This window comes from Zootoca vivipara, chromosome 15 (assembly GCF_963506605.1).
Source record: "Zootoca vivipara chromosome 15, rZooViv1.1, whole genome shotgun sequence".
Taxonomy (NCBI): Eukaryota; Metazoa; Chordata; class Lepidosauria; order Squamata; family Lacertidae; genus Zootoca; species Zootoca vivipara.
Genome location: NC_083290.1, coordinates 13,201,888 through 13,220,236, shown reverse-complemented (window position 1 = coordinate 13,220,236; position 18,349 = coordinate 13,201,888). Strand labels below are relative to the sequence as shown.

General features: G+C 46.0%; 1 protein-coding gene across 1 annotated transcript in view; it reads left to right on the top strand.

Moving 5' to 3' along the window:
* The first annotated feature begins 888 nt into the window (after positions 1-888).
* Positions 889-18,349, top strand: part of COL26A1 (collagen type XXVI alpha 1 chain) — a 103,989-nt gene continuing 86,528 nt past the window's right edge. Inside the window, exons 1-2 of the mRNA XM_060268578.1 lie at positions 889-904; positions 1,351-1,444. Coding sequence (XP_060124561.1) covers positions 889-904; positions 1,351-1,444 — 110 coding nt within the window. The remainder of the gene's footprint in view (positions 905-1,350; positions 1,445-18,349) is intronic.

Below are 18,349 nucleotides of genomic sequence, written 5' to 3'. Positions count from 1 at the left end.
GTCTGCTAGTAAAACTGAATTACTGTGTCGCGAAATGATGCCTGTCTAAAAAGTGTGTCACCAACACGAAAAGTTTGGAAAGCTCTGCTTTAAGGTGCCACAAGGCTCCTTGTTTTTAGATGTATTGCTTAATGATCCCCTGCTTCAGTTCTTTTCTTCTAAATTTTGGTTGCTGTTTTATTATGGAAGTTAAACATAGAATTGTAGAGTTGGAAGGGACCCTGAGGGCCATCTAGTCCAACCCCCAGCAATGTAACTTTATTGCTTTTTGTAAAGATTTTGTATTCCGTTTTATAAGGCACATAAAAAAGAGAGAACAATTATAGCAACAGATGAAAATGAAAATATGAAAAACAAAACCTTAAAAGAGGCAGAGTAAGTACAGTTCCATATGGGTAAGTAACAAAGTCCATGTTGTGAAAGTGGAAAAGCGAGAATAAAAGTTTTCTACACATCAACAAGGAATATGCTTGTTATTTGATAATCAGGTGTACTTCCAGATTTGCCAGGCATGTGATGAAAATTATGCTTTCACTGTATATAAAATCAACAAATGCCAAATCATATAAAAAGCACTTCGAGGTTCTTGCTCCTTGTGGAAATCTCAAAATATGTGCACTTTTCAAGGCACTATTTTAATGGATCTGTTTTGCACTTGGGGGACATACCCATTAATGATTGACTGTCAGCTACTTTGTGGTTACTGAGTGGCAGAAGAGCAGTATTTAAATACAGGCGAGAGGGGGAAAGGCCACCTTCCCTCAAAAGGAGCAAGAGACTTGACTTGCGCCTTCAGGCAAGGTTCATTCCAAAGTTTCCCGGAGCTGCTGTGCCGCCTCGCCGCTCCTGGCTTGTTCCAAGACAGCTGCTGTTGGAGCAGTCGCGACGATGACGCCCTTGAAGGGTTAATCCGAAGCCCCCCCACTCACGTCCCCACCTCCCGCCCCTTTCGGAGAGAGCCGCTGCGAAGCAACTTCGCTCTGGTTTGAAAACGCACCCGCAGGCTGCTTGTGCGCCCAGGGCGCACGGAGCTCGCGCTTTGGCCACTGGGAAGCCTCCCTCTCTTCTCCGGCTGCTCCCCCAAACAACCTAGATCCCCCGACGGCAAATCCCCCTCCTGTCTCTGGTCTCTTTCTCTCTTAGTCCCGTTCCCGCGCGGGGCCCTCCGAAGCCTGGGGACGATGCGCCTCTGAGTGGCTAGGTTTTGGGAGACCTCCTCGCCACTTTTGCGCGCCCAGGTTGCAGCCGTCCAAAGCGCTTCTGCAAGCCGAGCGGCCCTTCCCAAAATGCCGCTGGCGTTCTTTTGGTGCTGCTTCTGCTTCTCCTTTTGGGGCTGTACCCTCGGGACAGGATTCCTCTACCAGTTCCCAGCATCGGCCTTGCAGCACAACTACCCGGAGCCGAGTTCCGGAGGGCCGTCGGGCAATGGCTTTGCCAATCGCCGGTGAGTGACTCAAGCAAATCCCAGGGTGGTCTGTAGGAGCGAGGAAAGGCGAAGTTCAGGAGCACCGCTGGGGATGGGAGGCTGCTAGTCTAGTTTACCGAGGAGTAAGCTCCAGAACTCCATTGAAGTTTGCATTAACTTTCATGGTGACTTTTCTTTTGGTGATGAGGAGACAGCCCTTGGGGGGGGGTTGTTTTGAAAACTAGCAAAATCATGAGAATAAAAACTTTTGCAGGAAAAAAACAACCCCATACATATATTCAGTTGGACAAGCCTGCAGTAGATAAACTGAGAAGTGAGCTAAATAAAATAAAAAAATTCCTTCAGTAGCACCTTAAAGACCAACTAAGTTTTTATTTTGGTATGAGCTTTCGTGTGCATGCACACTAGTGTGCATGCACACGAAAGCTCATACCAAAATAAAAACTTAGTTGGTCTTTAAGGTGCTACTGAAGGAATTTTTTTATTTTACTTCGATCCAGACCAACACGGCTACCTACCTGTAATGAGAAGTGAGCTGTATTTTTATTGTTGTTAATTATGCAGTGGTTCTCCCCCTCTCCATTTTAATTCTTGCAACAACCCTTTGAGGTAGACTAGACTGAGAGGCACTGATTGGCCCAAGTTCACCCAGTGAGCTTTCTGGCTTTGAGAGAAAGCAGGATACGAATTCTCCTCTCCCAGGGTTCCTAGTCTGTCTGGCACTCTAACCACTACACCACGCTGTCTCTCAATAAACCTGAAAGGGGTTGTGTTGTGAATCTTCCTCAATTCAAATAGATCATAAAGAAGGCTTTGCTCCTGAACTGTTCAATCAGGGATGGGGATGCTATTGTTGCTTTTTGAGTCTCTGTATTGAACTACCACCAGAGTCCATCTTTGTCAAGAGCAAAAGCGCCCAGGTCTTACCTCCATGATCATTTGACCCTCTCCACTCATTCATTTCAATTCCTGGAGGAAATAGTGGGGAGTTCCTGGCACAGGGAGTGACAAAGGAGAATGGGTGGGGTTTTTAATAGGAGCGGGTGACCTTCGATTGGCTGAGAGCAGTAGAGGTGGAGTTATTTTTGTGCTGTAAAAAGTGTGAATGAAGCCATGTTTTAAGGATCTGGTAATATTTATTAGGGATGGGTGGCTCTGTCCATTTTGGATTATCTCAGTTTCTCTGTTTTCCAGTCCTAAATTCAAGTCCTTTCCATTTCTGCATAAGTCTGTGTGTGTTTTTTGAAGTCCTCATAAAGAATTCACCAGTGTGTTAGTGTTAATTTCTCCCAATACACATATTTTTAAGATACAATTTTACCTAAAATATAGGTCCCCCCCTTATGTAATCACAGAATCATAGCATTGTAGAGTTGGAAGGGACCTCAAGGGACATCTAGTCCAACCCCCTGCAATGCAGGAATCCAATGGATTTTAAAATGTTATTTACACAAATGAATGTACAGTATTTTTGTGCACACTGTTTCATGGTATATGCATGTTTGACTGGAGAAGCATGAATTTTGGGGGATGGCTGGGTTTTGGTTCACAGAACCTTTTAGAAATGGCAGATTAGATAGATTCTCCTTGAAATGTGAGATGGGTCAAGTTTCTCCTCCATCCCTAACCCCACTTTGGAAAGTGGTCTATCTGCTCTCTATGGATTCCAAGGCCTCTTGAAATATCACCCCCAAACTGGGCCCAGCAGTGCTCGAGATGGGGGAGCCAGTTTTCGTCTTAACTTTGGATTTCATTGGACACCATTTTGAATCAAAATGGCAGACCATACCATTCCAAATTGTGCTGCTCATGAGGTCTCAGAAGATAGTGTCGCCCAATTTGGTGTTTTACAGACGGAGGAGTGGGTTTTGTCCTATGTTTGGAAATCATCGGGTGCCATGTTGGATCAATATGGTGGACGAAACTGTTTGAACCTGTGCTGATTAGGACACCTCTGAAGATATTGCCACTCAGATTGGCGTGACAGTTCCTGAGACAGAGGAGCAGGTTGTGGGATAGGCTAAGATACCGTCAAGTGCCATTTTGATTTAAAGCAAATTTGGCAGCAAATGAATAGGGTTGTGCACTGGATTCAGCCAAAGCCTGATTCCCAAAACAAAATGGGTCAAGTGGATCTGGGCTCTGACCAAGTGGGGTCGAGACAGCCCCTGATTATTCCTGGTCAGGTGCTAAGAGGACTTTCAAACAACCCTGCACTGTACTTTGGTTGTGCATCCCTGTTCCCAGCAGGTACCACATGTGCACAGTCAAACTGAGCAGGATGGAATCCTGCTGGTTGCAGGCATATGCTTTGTCTGTGCATTGTCTTGGCCCAGTATACCTGAAGGAGCGTCTCCACCCCCATTGTTCAGCCCAGACACTGAGGTCCAGCTCCGAGGGCCTTCTGGCAGTTCCCTCACTGTGAGAAGTGAGGTTACAGGGAACCAGGCAGGGGGCCTTCTTGGTAGTGGCGCCCGCCCTGTGGAATGCCCTCCCATCAGATGTCAAGGAAATACTGTACACAACTATCTGACTTTTAGAAGACCTCTGAAGACAGCCCTGTTTAAGGAGGCTTTTAATGTTTGATGTTTTATCGTGTTTTTAATATTCTGTTGGGAGCTGCCCAGAGTGGTTGGGGAAACCCAGCCAGAAGGGTGGGGTATAAATAATAAATAATAAATTTGGTGCCTATTTTGGTGTGGCATTTCCTGAGATGGAGGAACTGGTTTTCATCTATGTTTGGGTACCAATGGGTGCCATTCTGAATCAAAATGGCTTACTGAACCATTTCAAACTGCACTGATTTGGACATCTCTGAAGGTAAAGGTAAAGGGACCCCTGACCATTAGGTCCAGTTGTGACCGACTCTGGGGTTGCGGTGCACATCTCGCGTTATTGGCCGAGGGAGCCAGCGTACAGCTTCCAGGTCATGTGGCCAGCATGACAAAGCCGCTTCTGGCGAACCAGAGCAGCACATGGAAACGCCGTTAACCTTCGTGCTGTAGTGGTACCTATTTATCTACTTGCATTTTGAGGTGCTTTCGAACTGCTAGGTTGGCAGTGCCCAATTTGGCATGATGGTCCCAAAGTGCACATGATTCTTGCCCTACATTTGGAAACCGTGGGAGGCCATTTTGAATCAAGATGGGGCACCAAATTGTGCTGGCTTGGACACCTCTGAATAGACCACCTCCAAATTTGGCATGGTGGTTTCTGAGGTTGAAGATGAGGGATATATTTTTTATTTATTTGGATATAACTGGTTGTTCGAGGTAGTGGCAGCAGGCAGAAAAACTAACAAATTACATTATCCGTTTACAAATATCAGTACCTTTTGATTTCCAAGCAACATCAAGAACTGTCAGCCAAGTGCCTTATATACCCAGTAGGTCCACCTGGAAATAAATAAAAAAAGATTTAGGAGATTGGAAAAGGTTAAAATTATCATTTTTTAGCAGAATTGCTGTGGTAAAAATGAACGTGTTTTTGTTCCAGAATATTCCTGTGATTAGAGGGACAAATCAATTTAAAGAATGGCAAAGGGCCCTATCAAGATTTGTTTGGTTGGGGGGGAAACCCAAGAAAAAATTGAAACTCTTAGTAGATAAAAAAGAAAGAGGTGGATTTTGCCATGCCGGAGTTAAAACTTTATTATGAAGCAGCATGTCTGTGCTGGTTAAGAGAATGGATTTTGTTAAATAATGCAGATATTTTGGATCTAGAAGGGTATGAAAATAGATTCGGCTGGCATTCGTATTTATGGCAGGATAAAGTCAAAGTACACAAAGGTTTTTTAAACCATATAATTGGAATCAATCTAATGGGTGAAGAAACTCTTGGCCACAGGCTATTCTTGGCCTTCTGACACCTCCTCCCCCCCAGTCTGCTCCCTCTTCTCCCTCTGACCACTCATTGTCATCCCACCACCAGTCCCCTGGCTCTGAGCCTTCTTCCCTGGGAGTTCCCTTGGGGGTTCCCCAGCTGGTGCCTCCCCCCACTTCTCTGCATCCAGCGGCTCCATGACACCTTATGAAGGATGGTTGAGGGAGCCAGGTATGTTTAGCCTGGGGAAAAGAAAACTGATAGGTTATATGAGATAGGGTTGCCAAATTTCAAAAAGTAAAAACCAGGACACCCCAAAAGTTGTTGAACTTTTTAAAGGAAGACCACAAAATTATTCAGCTTTTAAAAGGGAAACCCGGAAGTTGTTTAGCTTTTTCTTTTTTTAAAAAAAAAAAACCAAATATGCCTGAACCACTGAATTCAGGTTACAAGGATATTCTGACCAAACATTAGGAAGAATTTTTTTGATGCTAAGAAGAGCTGTTCAATGGCAGAACAGATTTCCTTGCAAGGTGGTGGGTTCTCCTTCCAGTGTGGTGTGGTTGCTGGGTGGCCTTGGGCTAGTCACACTTCTTTGAAGTCTCTCAGCCCCACTCACCTCACAGAGTGTTTGTTGTATGGGAGGAAGGGAAAGGAGAATGTTAGCCGCTTTGAGACTCCTTAGGGTAGTGATAAAGCGAGATATCTTCTTCTTCTTCTTCTTCTTCTTCCTTGGAGGTTTTGAAGCAGAGGTTGGATGGCCATCTGTCAGGAATTCTTTAGCTGTGATTCCTGAATTGCAGGGGGTTGGACTAGATGACCATTGGGGTCCGTTCCAAATCTATGATTCTGTGATTTTATGATTAAGGCAACAGACCAATAAAAGTTGATACACACAGTAGGATATGTTGAGTTTTTGAACTTGCAGCTTCCAGAAACGAGGGGTGCTAAGAAGTTGTAACATGACTTGGGAATTCAAAATATATTTTGGTTATACTAATATAATATAGTTTTCCTTGGTAAGTAAAACATCTGTAAAATTACATAGAAATCGTTAAAAAAGGATTGCCAAGTACTTGCAGTTATAAATTAATATTATTTTTATTGTTTATTATTATTATTTAGCATTACCTGACATTTTCAGAAGATAAAATTATTTGGTTTTCCAAAAGCTAAATGTTGTCATATGCTAACTGTTTTCCATTCACAAAAAACAAGAGCATATTTGAAATTCTCACACCCCAAAACATATTATGAAGACCCCTCACCAAGGAAATTTGCAAAAATGATATTTCACCCACTAAAATGACATGCCCTAATGCACAGGGTCATTAAATTAATAAAAAATAATATATATACATTGATATTAAATACATTTGTGTCACACACACACATCCTTTTAAAGGAGAATAAAAATGTTAAAAAACATCTTTAAAACTCTTGGCTAGGAGGGATGGAGGAGGTTAGTAATGACATTGTTCCTAGCCAATTAGTGCCAGGCATGGGGGCAGCTTCTGTTTTAAAACACAGGGAACCAATCAGCCAGATAACAGTTCTGCACACAGGTTCTTTCCTTTAGATCAGTGACTTTCAATCTGTTAGGGCAGCCTTTGCCAACCTGGGTGCCCTCCAGGTATTTAGGGACTGATGGGAGTTGTAGTCCAAAACTGCTGAAGGGCAACACATCGACAAAGACTGTAATTTATATATTTATAAGTAATATATTTATACAGATGGATATACTACTCACACATTTGGGTCCCTTCCAACTCCACAATTATATATGATTTACTCAGTCACTCGCTCAAGTATTTCTTTCTATGTTTCCCAGTGTGCCATCATCCCAAGGCATTATGGGAATTTTAAAATGGTGGCTTATAGCCATCTGCTGGAGGGTGGGCAGTTTTCAATACTGATGGGCCTTTGTGAGGTGCATTTGAGGGTGCTGGGTGTTGCCATCAGCCTGAATGTGAGCTGGAAAGAGTTTCCCCAAGGTGGAAAATGTGGACGTCGTTGTAGTGGAAGTCACAAGCCTGGAATATTGTTTCTTCCAGTAGAGGGAGCACCTCTAATTTCCAGAGCAAGCATTCCCAACATTTCGGAGAACAGCTGTGAATCTGGACCCCATACTTTGCTTCCGCAGATATCTAAGTCCCCCAGCCTAAATGAACCAGCCTAATGTTGTCAGTGACCTGGAACTGAGGAAGCCTCATAGAAATCAGTTCTAAGGCTGACAAGAATTGAAAGTACAAACTGATTGTACAAATGCACGAATCTTCCATCTTTAAATCTTTAAATGCAAATGTGGCCCGTATCACTGGAGGGAAGGGAGAAGCCGGCGAGCGCAAGCCAATGATTTTGTGCCATTGTCCACATCTGAACCACACATTTACAGCACTCTTCCAACCACTTTAAACAGCCATTGTTTGTTGTTGTTTAGTCGTTTAGTCGTGTCCGACTTTTCGTGACCCCATGGACCATAGCACGCCAGGCACTCCTGTCTTCCACTGCCTCCCGCAGTTTGGTCAAACTCATGTTCGCAGCTTCGAGAACACGGTCCAACCATCTTGTCCTCTGTCGTCCCCTTCTCCTTGTGCCCTCCATCTTTCCCAACATCAGGGTCTTTTCCAGGGAGTCTTCTCTTCTCATGAGGTGGCCAAAGTATTGGAGCCTCAGCATCACGATCTGTCCTTCCAGTGAGCACGCAGGGCTGATTTCCTTAAGAATGGAGAGGTTTGATCTTCTTGCAGTCCATGGGACTCTCAAGAGTCTCCTCCAGCACCATAATTCAAAAGCATCAATTCTTCGGCGATCAGCCTTCTTTATGGTCCAGCTCTCACTTCCATACATCACTACTGGGAAAACAAGTATGGCTTAAACAGCCATGGCTTCCCCCAAAGAATTCTGGGAGCTTGTCATTTGTCGAGGGTGCTGGGAGTTGCGGAGGAGACCCCCTATTCCCCTCCCAAAGCTATCATTCACGGAGTGTATTAAGCAGTCAATCCCTCTTCACAGGGAATTCTGGGAATTGTAACCCTATGAAGAGAAAAATAAAAAAGGAAGAAAACCACTTGACTATCCCGGGGTGGGGGTGGGGGGTGGATAATGGGCCCTGCCAGAAATCTCATAACTGAAAGATCTAGAAACATGATACTTTTTGACAAAAAGTTAGCGTGTGTCTGTGTGTGAGAGACCCACCTACCCAATTCAGAGCTCTTATTATATGCTGGCACGGGACGGCCTGGCTCCTGTTCAGGTTTGGCTCCAGAATAAATAAACGTAAAGCTCGCCTCGTTTCCTTCTCCCCCCCCCCCATCTGCGCCTGCCAGACTTGAAGGCTTGTGGGGTGGTGGGCCTGGGGGAGAGACCTGCTGTTTCTTTTCTCCCCCCCCTTCCCTCCTTTCCTTTCCATTTCCTTGATGTGGTTTCTCCCTTCTGGGAGTCAGTCTTTGCATTTGACCTTTCCACAGTTGGCTTGAGTTAGTGGGTCAAGCTGAGCATGTCAGGAGATGGAGATGGAGGTTGGGGCGGGGGCAGCGAGGGAAACATTAGGAGCTGCCGCTTTGGGGGGTGGCTCTGTCTGAGCGGGCGCGGTGGCTGCGCAGACCGGATGGGAAGCAGTGGCTCGGCCTCCTGGGCAACTTTATCCTGGGAATTTGTCATATCGGAGTTCTGCCAGTCTCTGCTGATTTTCCTGCATCCCTCTCAAGTCATTAACACAATAGGAAAATACTCCAAGTACAGTGGTACCTCGACTTACGAACGACTCAACAACCGAATTTTTCGACTTACGAATGGGGCAAACGGCTGCACGCTTACGAATTTCTCGACATCCGAACGGAAACCGCGGTGGTTTTAGATAGGGTTTTTTTCGACTTACGAATTTTTAGATGGGGTTGCTTCAACTTATGAACTCTTCCGTTTCCGATGCATTCCTATGGGAAATCGCGTTTCCAGTGGCGCTTTTCGTCTTACGAATTTTTCGACCTACGAAGGTGCCTTCGGAACAGATTAAATTCGTAAGTCGAGGCACCACTGTATCCCTATTTTCAGGGGACAGTCCTGGATTTATAGAAGCCGTCCCAGTTTCTGATTTGATCCCGGAATGCCCCGCTTTCCCTTAGGATCATCAGAGAAATGTTGGAGGATATGTAAGATGAGCCCATTTGGATCAGGCGAAGGGCCCATCTAGCTCAGCATCCTGTTCTCAAAGTGGCCAACTCACAAGCGGGACCTGAGTGCAATAGCTCTCTGCCCTCCTCTGTGCTCCCTCCCACCACTGAGCCCTGGAGATGGGGGTTAATTGGGAGGAGGGAGCTGAGGAAAGCAGACCTTCTAAGGAGCCCATGCAAAAATCTGCAGCCAGCTCTTGCCGGGCTGAAGCTTGCAAGGTGCACGTATAGTCTTCTTAATTAAAAAGTGAATTAATTAAAGGCATTCTTGCTCACCTGGAGAGTCGAGCCCTCCCCCTGCCACCTGGAGGGGGCCAGGCGATGCTGGATATTTCAGCTCAGCCCTGCTGGTTTGGCAACCCTAACTGCCTCCAGGCACACAACATTCTATATTAAAAGTAAATTATATTGAAAGTAAAGTATATTTAAAAAAGAAAGAAAGAGATCCAGTGTGGTGTAATAGTTGAGGCGTTGGACTAAGACCTGAGAAACCAGGGTTCTAGTTCCCTTTCAACTTTGCAACTCACTCAATGACCTTGGACATGCCGTTGTCTCTCATTCCAGGAGACAACACCTCACAGGGTTGTTGGGATGACAAAATGGGAAGGGGGAGAACCATATACAGTGGTTCCTCAGTTTAAGTACACAATTCGTTCCGGAAGTCTGTACTTAACCTGAAGCGAACTTTCCCATTGAAAGTAATGGAAAGTGGATTAATTCGTTCCAGACGGGTCCGCGGAGTACATAAACTGAAAGTACTCAAACCATAGCTGCCAAGTATCCCGTATCCGCCGGGAAAACCCCTTTTTTCTTACTGTTTCCTGGCAGTATCCCGTTTGGAGATAAATCCCGGCATTCTCCCTTAAATTCGCTTCTTCCCGGCGGCCATTTTTCTGGTGCCGCTTTGCCCTTCTATGGGCACCAGAAAATGGCGCCGCCGGCGCAGGAAGTTGCTTCCGCGCATGACCGGAAGTTGCGTGACGCGACTTCCGGTGGCGCTTCGCCCTTCTATGGGCATCAGAAAATGGCGGCGCCGGCGCCGGAAGTCGCTTTTACGTGTTTCCGGTCATGCGCGGAAGCGACTTCCGGTGCCGGCGCCGCCATTTTCTGATGCCCATAGAAGGGCGAAGCGCCACCGGAAGTTGCGTCACGCAACTTCCGGTCATGTGCGCGCTGCCGATCCCGGATCTTTACGACCCGGACTTGGCAGCTATGACTCAAACCGAAGCATACTTAAACCGAGGTATGACTGTACATTGCTTTAAGCTCCTTGGAGGAAAGGTGGGATATAAATGCACCAAACAAACAAACAATGCATTCAATATTAAACGCCCCATTAGTAATACAGCCGTGCCCTAAAGAGAGTGTAAACATAGCCTTTAGATAATGCTTTTGAGTGTTCAGAACTCTTTTCAAATACAGCTTTGTTTCCATTTTTACAAACGCTTTTTCAAGGTAGATTAGTATTGCCACCTCCATATTGCAGAGACCTATGTGTAGCTGAGGCTTAAAGAGCATAAGATGTGGGTCACAGTCGCCGGGCTCTGTCCAACTTTTTGGGGGGGAGCAGCGTGCACGTGTGATGTCATGTGCATGGCACACACATTTGATGTCACGCATTAGGAGGAGGTCTGGCAGGGCCTGCCACAGCTATGGGTAGGCCTGGCAAGGCCTGGCATGGCTGTGGGGAGGCCTGCCGCAGGCCGCAGAATATGGAGGGGGCCTGGCTCTCTCCTTAAATTTTGTTTTGGGGGGGTCCTTAGCTCCTCCCCCTGATGGTGCCCCTGGTGTAGGCCTTTTATTCTGTTAACTGGGAGTTTTTTGTTTTAAGAAGTTTGTCCTGAGCGGGACCCAGTAGATGGGAGAAGCAGAGCGGAATAGGCAGATGCGGTTTTAACCCAAGCGCTTAACCTCAGAGATGCCATGAACTTGTGAACCAAATCACCTCATAACTCAGCAGCATGAAGAAATACAGGATGGGAACTTGCTTTTACACAAGCCAGTGCCTCTCACTTCACATTTACAGAGATAAGCTGCTCTTGATTGCCCGTAAGCTCCGAGCAAACCTCTTTCTTTCTTTTTCTTTAAAAAATGGATTCATTACATAGTGCAGAAATGTGGGCTGGACAGCATTTGAGCAAGCTAGGCCAAGAAGAAAAAAACGAGGGGAGCAATTGTTTGAAGAAATACAGCACCTTCCCTGCAACACCCTGGGATTCATTTTTTTAAATTTTATTTTATTAAAAAGAGCTGCATGGAAACACACTTTCAACCGGACTGTGAGCCAAGTTAAATGGATCAGTTGCTCAGGCTGAGCCAAAAAGCAAATTATCGGAAGGGCAGCATACAAGCGAACTTGGCTTCTGAATCCGTCCAGCTTCAGGAGTTGGGAACTCATGGGCACTGTGAAGGAATGCTGTTTCCTGGTTCTGTATAAAATGTCCTGAAAAACAGAAATGACTGTGGAATCCTATACATTCCTGCTTACAAGTCCCTGCTTAGTTAGAGTTTGGTGGTGCTTACTCCAAGCTAAGCAGGTACCAGAGGCCATCCTCAGCCAGATGGCAGGGTCTTCACCAAATATAGAACCAGGAATATAAAATAGCACTTTAACAAAAAGTCTCATCGTATTTGATCCAAGCATCTCTTATGTTTTGCAGTCCATTACCGGTAAAATCACAGTGTCCTTCAGAAAGTGCCGTATCTCCTCTTTTTTCCTTTGCAACCATAAACAGCTGCCAGGAGACCCTGATTTTTTGTCAGGATTGCAAGGAATGGGAAAGAGGTTTCCCTCCACAAGAAACCTGGGGAATGATTTTGGTGCTCCCCTGCTGTTGGTATGCAGCAAACGGTATTCAGAGGTACAGTGCCTCAGACCATGGAGGTTTCATTTCACTACTGGTGCTGCTTGATAGATCTGTCCTCTCCCACGAACACATCAAATCCTCTTTGGAAGCCAGAATTATCTGCTTGCTTGATTTCCGTCCCACCTTCCCAACAGTGAACTCGCCTCAAAAAGGGTATTGAAGAAATGGAAAAAGTGTTGAAAAAGGGCAACCAAAATTGTCAAGGGGACGGAGCCACTCCCCCTGGATGAAAAGTTGCAGATATGGGGGCTTTTTTAGCTTAGTGAGTAAGAAGTGATATGATAGAAGCTTATACAATTGTGCATGGCATAGAGGAAGTGGGCAGAGAAAAGTTTCTCTTTCTTTTCATTCAGCCCGGACACTGAGATCCAGCACCGAGGGCCTTCTGGCGGTTCCCTCATTGCGAGAAGTGAGGTTACAGGGAACCAGACAGAGGGCCTTCTCGGTAGTGGCACCTGCCCTGTGGAACACCCTCCCAGCAGATGTCAGGGAAATAAGCAACTACAGTGGAACCTCGGTTTATGAACACCTCGGTTTACGAATTTTCGGTTTACGAACGCTGCGGACCCATCTGGAACGGATTAATTCACTTTCTATTACTTTCAATGGGAAAGTTCGCTTCAGTTTATGAACGCTTCAGTTTATGAACAGACTTCCGGAACCAATTACACCCATGCTTCGGGTTAAGTACGCTTCAGGTTGAGTACTCTGCGGACCCGTCTGGAACGGATTAATCCACTTTCCATTACTTTCAATGGGAAAGTTCGCTTCAGTTTATGAACGCTTAAGTTTATGAACAGACTTCCGAAACCAATTGTATTCATAAACCGAAGTACCACTGTATTTTACTTTTAGAAGACAACTGAAGGCGACCCTGTTTAGGGAAGTTTTTAATATTTGATGTTGTACTGTTTTTAATATTCGGTTGGAAGCCACCCAGAGTGGCTGGGGAAACCCAGCCAGATGGGCGGGTATAAATAATAAATTATTATTATTATTATTTATTTCTCATAATACCAAGAACATGTGGACATCTCATGAAGCTGAATGTTGGAAGATTCAGGACAGATAAAAGAAAGTACTTCTTCACGCAGCGTATATTTAAGCTATGGAACTCCCTCCCGCAGGAAGCGGCCGGTGGCCACCAATTTGGATGGCTTTGAAAGAGGATTGGGCAACTTTATGAAGGGCAAGGCTGTCCAATGGCTACTATTAGCCACGATAGTGACAGTCTTTCTCCGGTGTTGGACTGGAGTCAGAATTGTTTCTGAATGGCTTTCCTCTCCGGCCCTATTTCATGCTTGCCACAGCTGTCTACAGCCATACTATTCTGAACGCTCCCGCTCTTGTCTGATCTCGGAAGCTAAGCAGAGTCAGGCTTGGTTGGTACTTTGATGGGAGACCGCCTGGTAATACAAGGCTTGCAACAACCCTGTGAGGTACTTCAATCTGATATATTGTGGCTGGCTCCAACGTCGCAGGGTGTGTTTCATGACTGAGCAAGGATTTCAAACTGGGTCTCCCTGCTCTGAGTTGGACACTCTAACCACTACACTACATCTAGCCTGGATACTAAAACAAGCTTTTTCCTTGCCTCTTAAATCTACTTCTACTGGGTTTAAGTGCATGATCCCAAGTTATTGGAGACAGATAGGCAATATTGTAACCCCCCAGATGTTATTGGTCTCCCAGCTCCAGCCTGCCTCTGCCAACACGACCAGCGTTCAAGCATGATGGGAGTTGGAATATGTCAGGGGGACTCCCAACAGGGAGCCTCCCCCCCCATCATCCTGACCAGCACTTCGCCCAGCGATAGCACGAGCAGCGAGTCAGGAGGAGGGAATGAGGAATGGAGCGGAATGGAGGGAGGGCTCAGTGAGGCGTCTGAGCCCTGGCAATGCTATGGGGAGCAGAGCGGGCAGGAAGGGCTCAGAGATGCGTCAGAGCCTTGGCACCGCTCTGGTAGGGGGACAGCGGATGAGGGGCTCAGCGAGACACCGGAGCCCAGGCGCCGCCCCAGCCAGCAAGAGGGGAGACCTCTCCTTCCGGCGCCCGAATTGAGGTGTGCGCCCACAAGTAGGGCGAAGGGGCGGCATTTCGGGGTGCTCAGGCTTTTATGCTCGCCCCGAAGCAGGCAGAAGCCATTGCCGGACTCTGAAAGTGACTACGGTAGGTGGTCGTGTTTTCTGCTATCTCTGCACTGTAAATAGTATGCACAATAAAACTCTTAAAGACAGCGCGGACTGGAGCATCTTTACTCGAGAGTAGCCGCAACAATCCCCTGACAGAATCCATAAGAACATAAGAAGAGCCTGCTGGATCAGGCCAATGGCCCACCCAGTCCAGCATCCTGTTCTCACATTGCCCAGCCAAATGCCTGGATGAAACCCATAAGCACCATTCAATCTCCTGAGGTTTCCAGCAACTGGTATTCAGAAGCTTTGCTGCCTCCAATTCAGCAACATCAGGGGGCATCCACCCTGGCTATGCCTGGCCTAGTGTTATGAAAGGTAGGACGAAATTATCCCCCTTCCCCACAATGCCTGATTTTGGGGGGGGAGGGGGGCAAACAAATTTGGCTGGTTTTTCTCCCTAAACTAAAACAGGTATCCACTCCCCCTGCCCACCTGATATTTTTGATTGCCCCTTTCTGCCCCTTTTTCCAGCTCTAGGATCTTTTCTTTATTATTATTATTACCTTTCTCCAGCTCTAGGGTCTTTTCAAGAGGCTGTAACTTCTCCCATACACTCATGCACACCTTCACTAGCACCTGATGTCTGAAATAAAACACTTGCTTTTAGCACAAGCGCTGCGTTCCCTGGTGTGTCTTGGATATTGCGAGAAACAATTGCGGGGCCTGCCACCCCTCCCTCCTCACTTTGGCAAGGGCTCTTCCTACGATGCCTGTCTGTATCTGTGAATGAATTAATTTACTTTATTCGGTCACAGACCAGCATAAGCAGAGCATTTAAAGAAACAGCATAACAATATGAATCTAAGCAAATCATTATTAAATAATGGTAAAGGTAAAGGGACCCCTGACCATTAGGTCCAGTCGTGACCGACTCTGGGGTTGCGCGCTCATCTCGCATTATTGGCCGAGGGAGCCGGCGTATAGCTTCCAGGTCATGTGGCCAGCATGACAAAGCCGCTTCTGGCAAACCAGAGCAGCACATGGAAACGCCGTTTACCTTCCCGCTGTAGCGGTTCCTATTTATCTACTTGCACTTTGACGTGCTTTCGAACTGCTAGGTTGGCAGGAGCTGGGACCAGGGAGCTCACCCCGTCACAGGGATTCGAACCGCCGACCTTCTGATCAGCAAGCCCTAGGCTCAGTGGTTTAGCCACAGCGCCACCTGGGTCCCTATTATTAAATAAATGGGAGCAAAAACCAACCGTAGATTAAAACATATACATAAAATACTTAATTAAGCATAAATACAGTAATGGGTGAATAATAACTAATAAGAGAGATTAAAAAAGACTCGTTAAAACAGCTATATGGGACGGGGCTTCAATAATACAGATCTAACAATGGGTCTTCATTTTAGGACTGATTTGTAACATAGACCATCCTTCGATGGCAGCGTAGAATCTGGCGACTGAATATGTGACTTCTGGGCTTTCGTCCTGTAGTAATAGGGAGATGTGTTGTTCTGAACGCCCTGGGAATTTATATAAGATGGGCTGGATAAACCTGGCTCGAACGTCTATATAATACTTGCAATGAAGAAGGGTGTGTTCCATTGTTTCCTGCTGCCCAGAGCCACATGGGCATTTCCGCTCCTCGTATAGTATCTTCCGATAGCGGCCTTCTTGAATTACTGAAGGGAGAGCCTGACAGCGGGCCAAGGGAAAAGCCCTTCGCTATTTTGGTATTTCGAGATTAGCTATGTATGGCATTTGGGAAGCCAAGTATCTTCTAGTTTCACTAATTAGGAATTTTGGGGACCTGGCTAGGTCTACCTGTCGTTCAGTATCAACCACTCGCTGTTTGATGTTGTTTTTTGCTTCTTCATACCCCACAGCAAGTAAGATCTGTGGATTAAATCCTAAAGTTGTTGTTATATTTTCCACTGCTCCTTTCCACGTTGTTTGGAAATTGTCTTTAATGGTCAAAGAAGCAAGTCCGCTCGGAAGGAAGGCTAGTCTCAGCCAGTAATTAAGAGTGGCAAGCCACACTCTGGCCTCGATTCTTATGAATCCAGTTTCGAGGCGTATGGTGGCATTAGAGACGTATTTAGGTACTTGTAAAGCAGATCTTAAGAATTTGGATTGCACCAATTCTAATGGAGCGCAGTTGGCAAAGGGGCCTAATTGCGTTTCAGTGTGTTGTGCTGGTGTGTGGGACGCTTTCCCATTCAGCCTTGTTCCTCTTTGTTACTGTTATGTACTGAGCATCCTAGAACAATAGGATTCAGAATCAGCGGGAGCTACCCAATCCAACTCCAGGTGGAAGTGAATCCGCAACCTGATTGGCCTGCTGGAGCAGCCAATCAGGCGGCTGGCAGAAGTGAATCTGCTACCTGATTGGCCTGTAGGAGCAGCCAATCAGGCTGCAGGCAGAAGTCAATCCATAATATAATTGGCCCACAGGTGTAGCCCTGAAGTAGCCAATCACGCAAGGCCCATTGTGTAAATAATGTATATAAGCAGATGGTTTGGGGAAAAGAGCCATTTTCGTCTTCTCTTCTCCTCCTTGATGACTATGAGCTGAATAAAGAGCATGAAATTCACTCTTGACTCCGAGTATATTTCAGTTACCTTGCGGTGAGTGTGAAGGGGAGCATAGTCATGCCTTGTGACCAGGGATTTTAAAAGAATCAAAGGCTCTCTTGGATGTTTTAGCAGGATAGCAATAGCCATTGGCTTAGCTGGTTTGTTTGTTTGTTTGTTTATTTAAAGCAGTGGTCCCCAAATTTTTCTGGGCTACTGCTCCCTTGGTTCATAAACCCATCTCCAATGTCCTCTACACTACCCTATGAAAAGCATTATCCGGTAAACAATTTGCACCACCCATATTAAGGAAGATAGTCATAAAATTCAGAACAGGAACAATTAATTGCACATTTATATAAAGTCCGATTCAAACTATTTGGTTGAATTGATTCAACAAAATTGATGAATGTGATCCGGTGATACCAGTTTTCAGTGTTGTTTTTTTTTCCTGGGGGGACGTAGGGGCACACATACCCCTAAACGTTTTGTGAATCTTAGTTTGGCCAGTGTGGTGTGGTGGTTAAGAGCGGTAGACTCATAATCTGGGGAACCGGGTTCGCATCCCTGCTCCTCCACATGCAGCTGCTGGGTGACCTTGGGCTAGTCACACTTCTCTGAAGTCTCTCAGCCTCACTCACCTCACAGAGTGTTTGTTGTGGGGGAGGAAGGGAAAGGAGATGGTTAGCCGCTTTGAGACTCCTTAGGGTAGTGATAAAGCGGGATATCAAATCTGAACTCCTCCTCCTCCTCCTCCTCCTCTTCTTCTTCGAGGGGCAATATTTCAATATGAGTAGGAAAATGTGAGTACCCCTAGACATTTCTTTAGAAAAAAAAGCACTGCCAGTTTTTCAAAGTCTCATAGTTATTTATACCTCCAGCGCCCCCTAGGTAATCCCAAGGTTCCCAGGAGGCGGTACCACTCACTTTGAGAACCACTGCTGGGGGGGGTTTGCACAGATTTTTCATCCAGCAAGAGAGTTCAAGTGCAATATCACTGCTCGAGGGCCTCTCCACAAGTTGGCAGCAACAGCTGTCATCTTTTACACCAATCCGTACCCTCATATCTATCTGCATACCCAACCACTGCCACAAGTTAAGAAAGGGCGAAAAGACTGCTGTACTTAACTTTCCTGCATTTAAAGGACCAAGGTTTTTAAGCTAGGTGTAGTGCAAGCCTGTTCAGCTGCACAATCTGTGTCCCCACCACTAGCTTCATATTCCCACTCCCCCCCCCCTGCATTTTTAAAGCAAAAGTTCAAAACGTCTTTGTTGAATTCAGCCAGCCCCCTTTCCCCTCTCAGAAGCAATGACCTTTGAGTTTTTATTGAAATTCCTCTCCCTT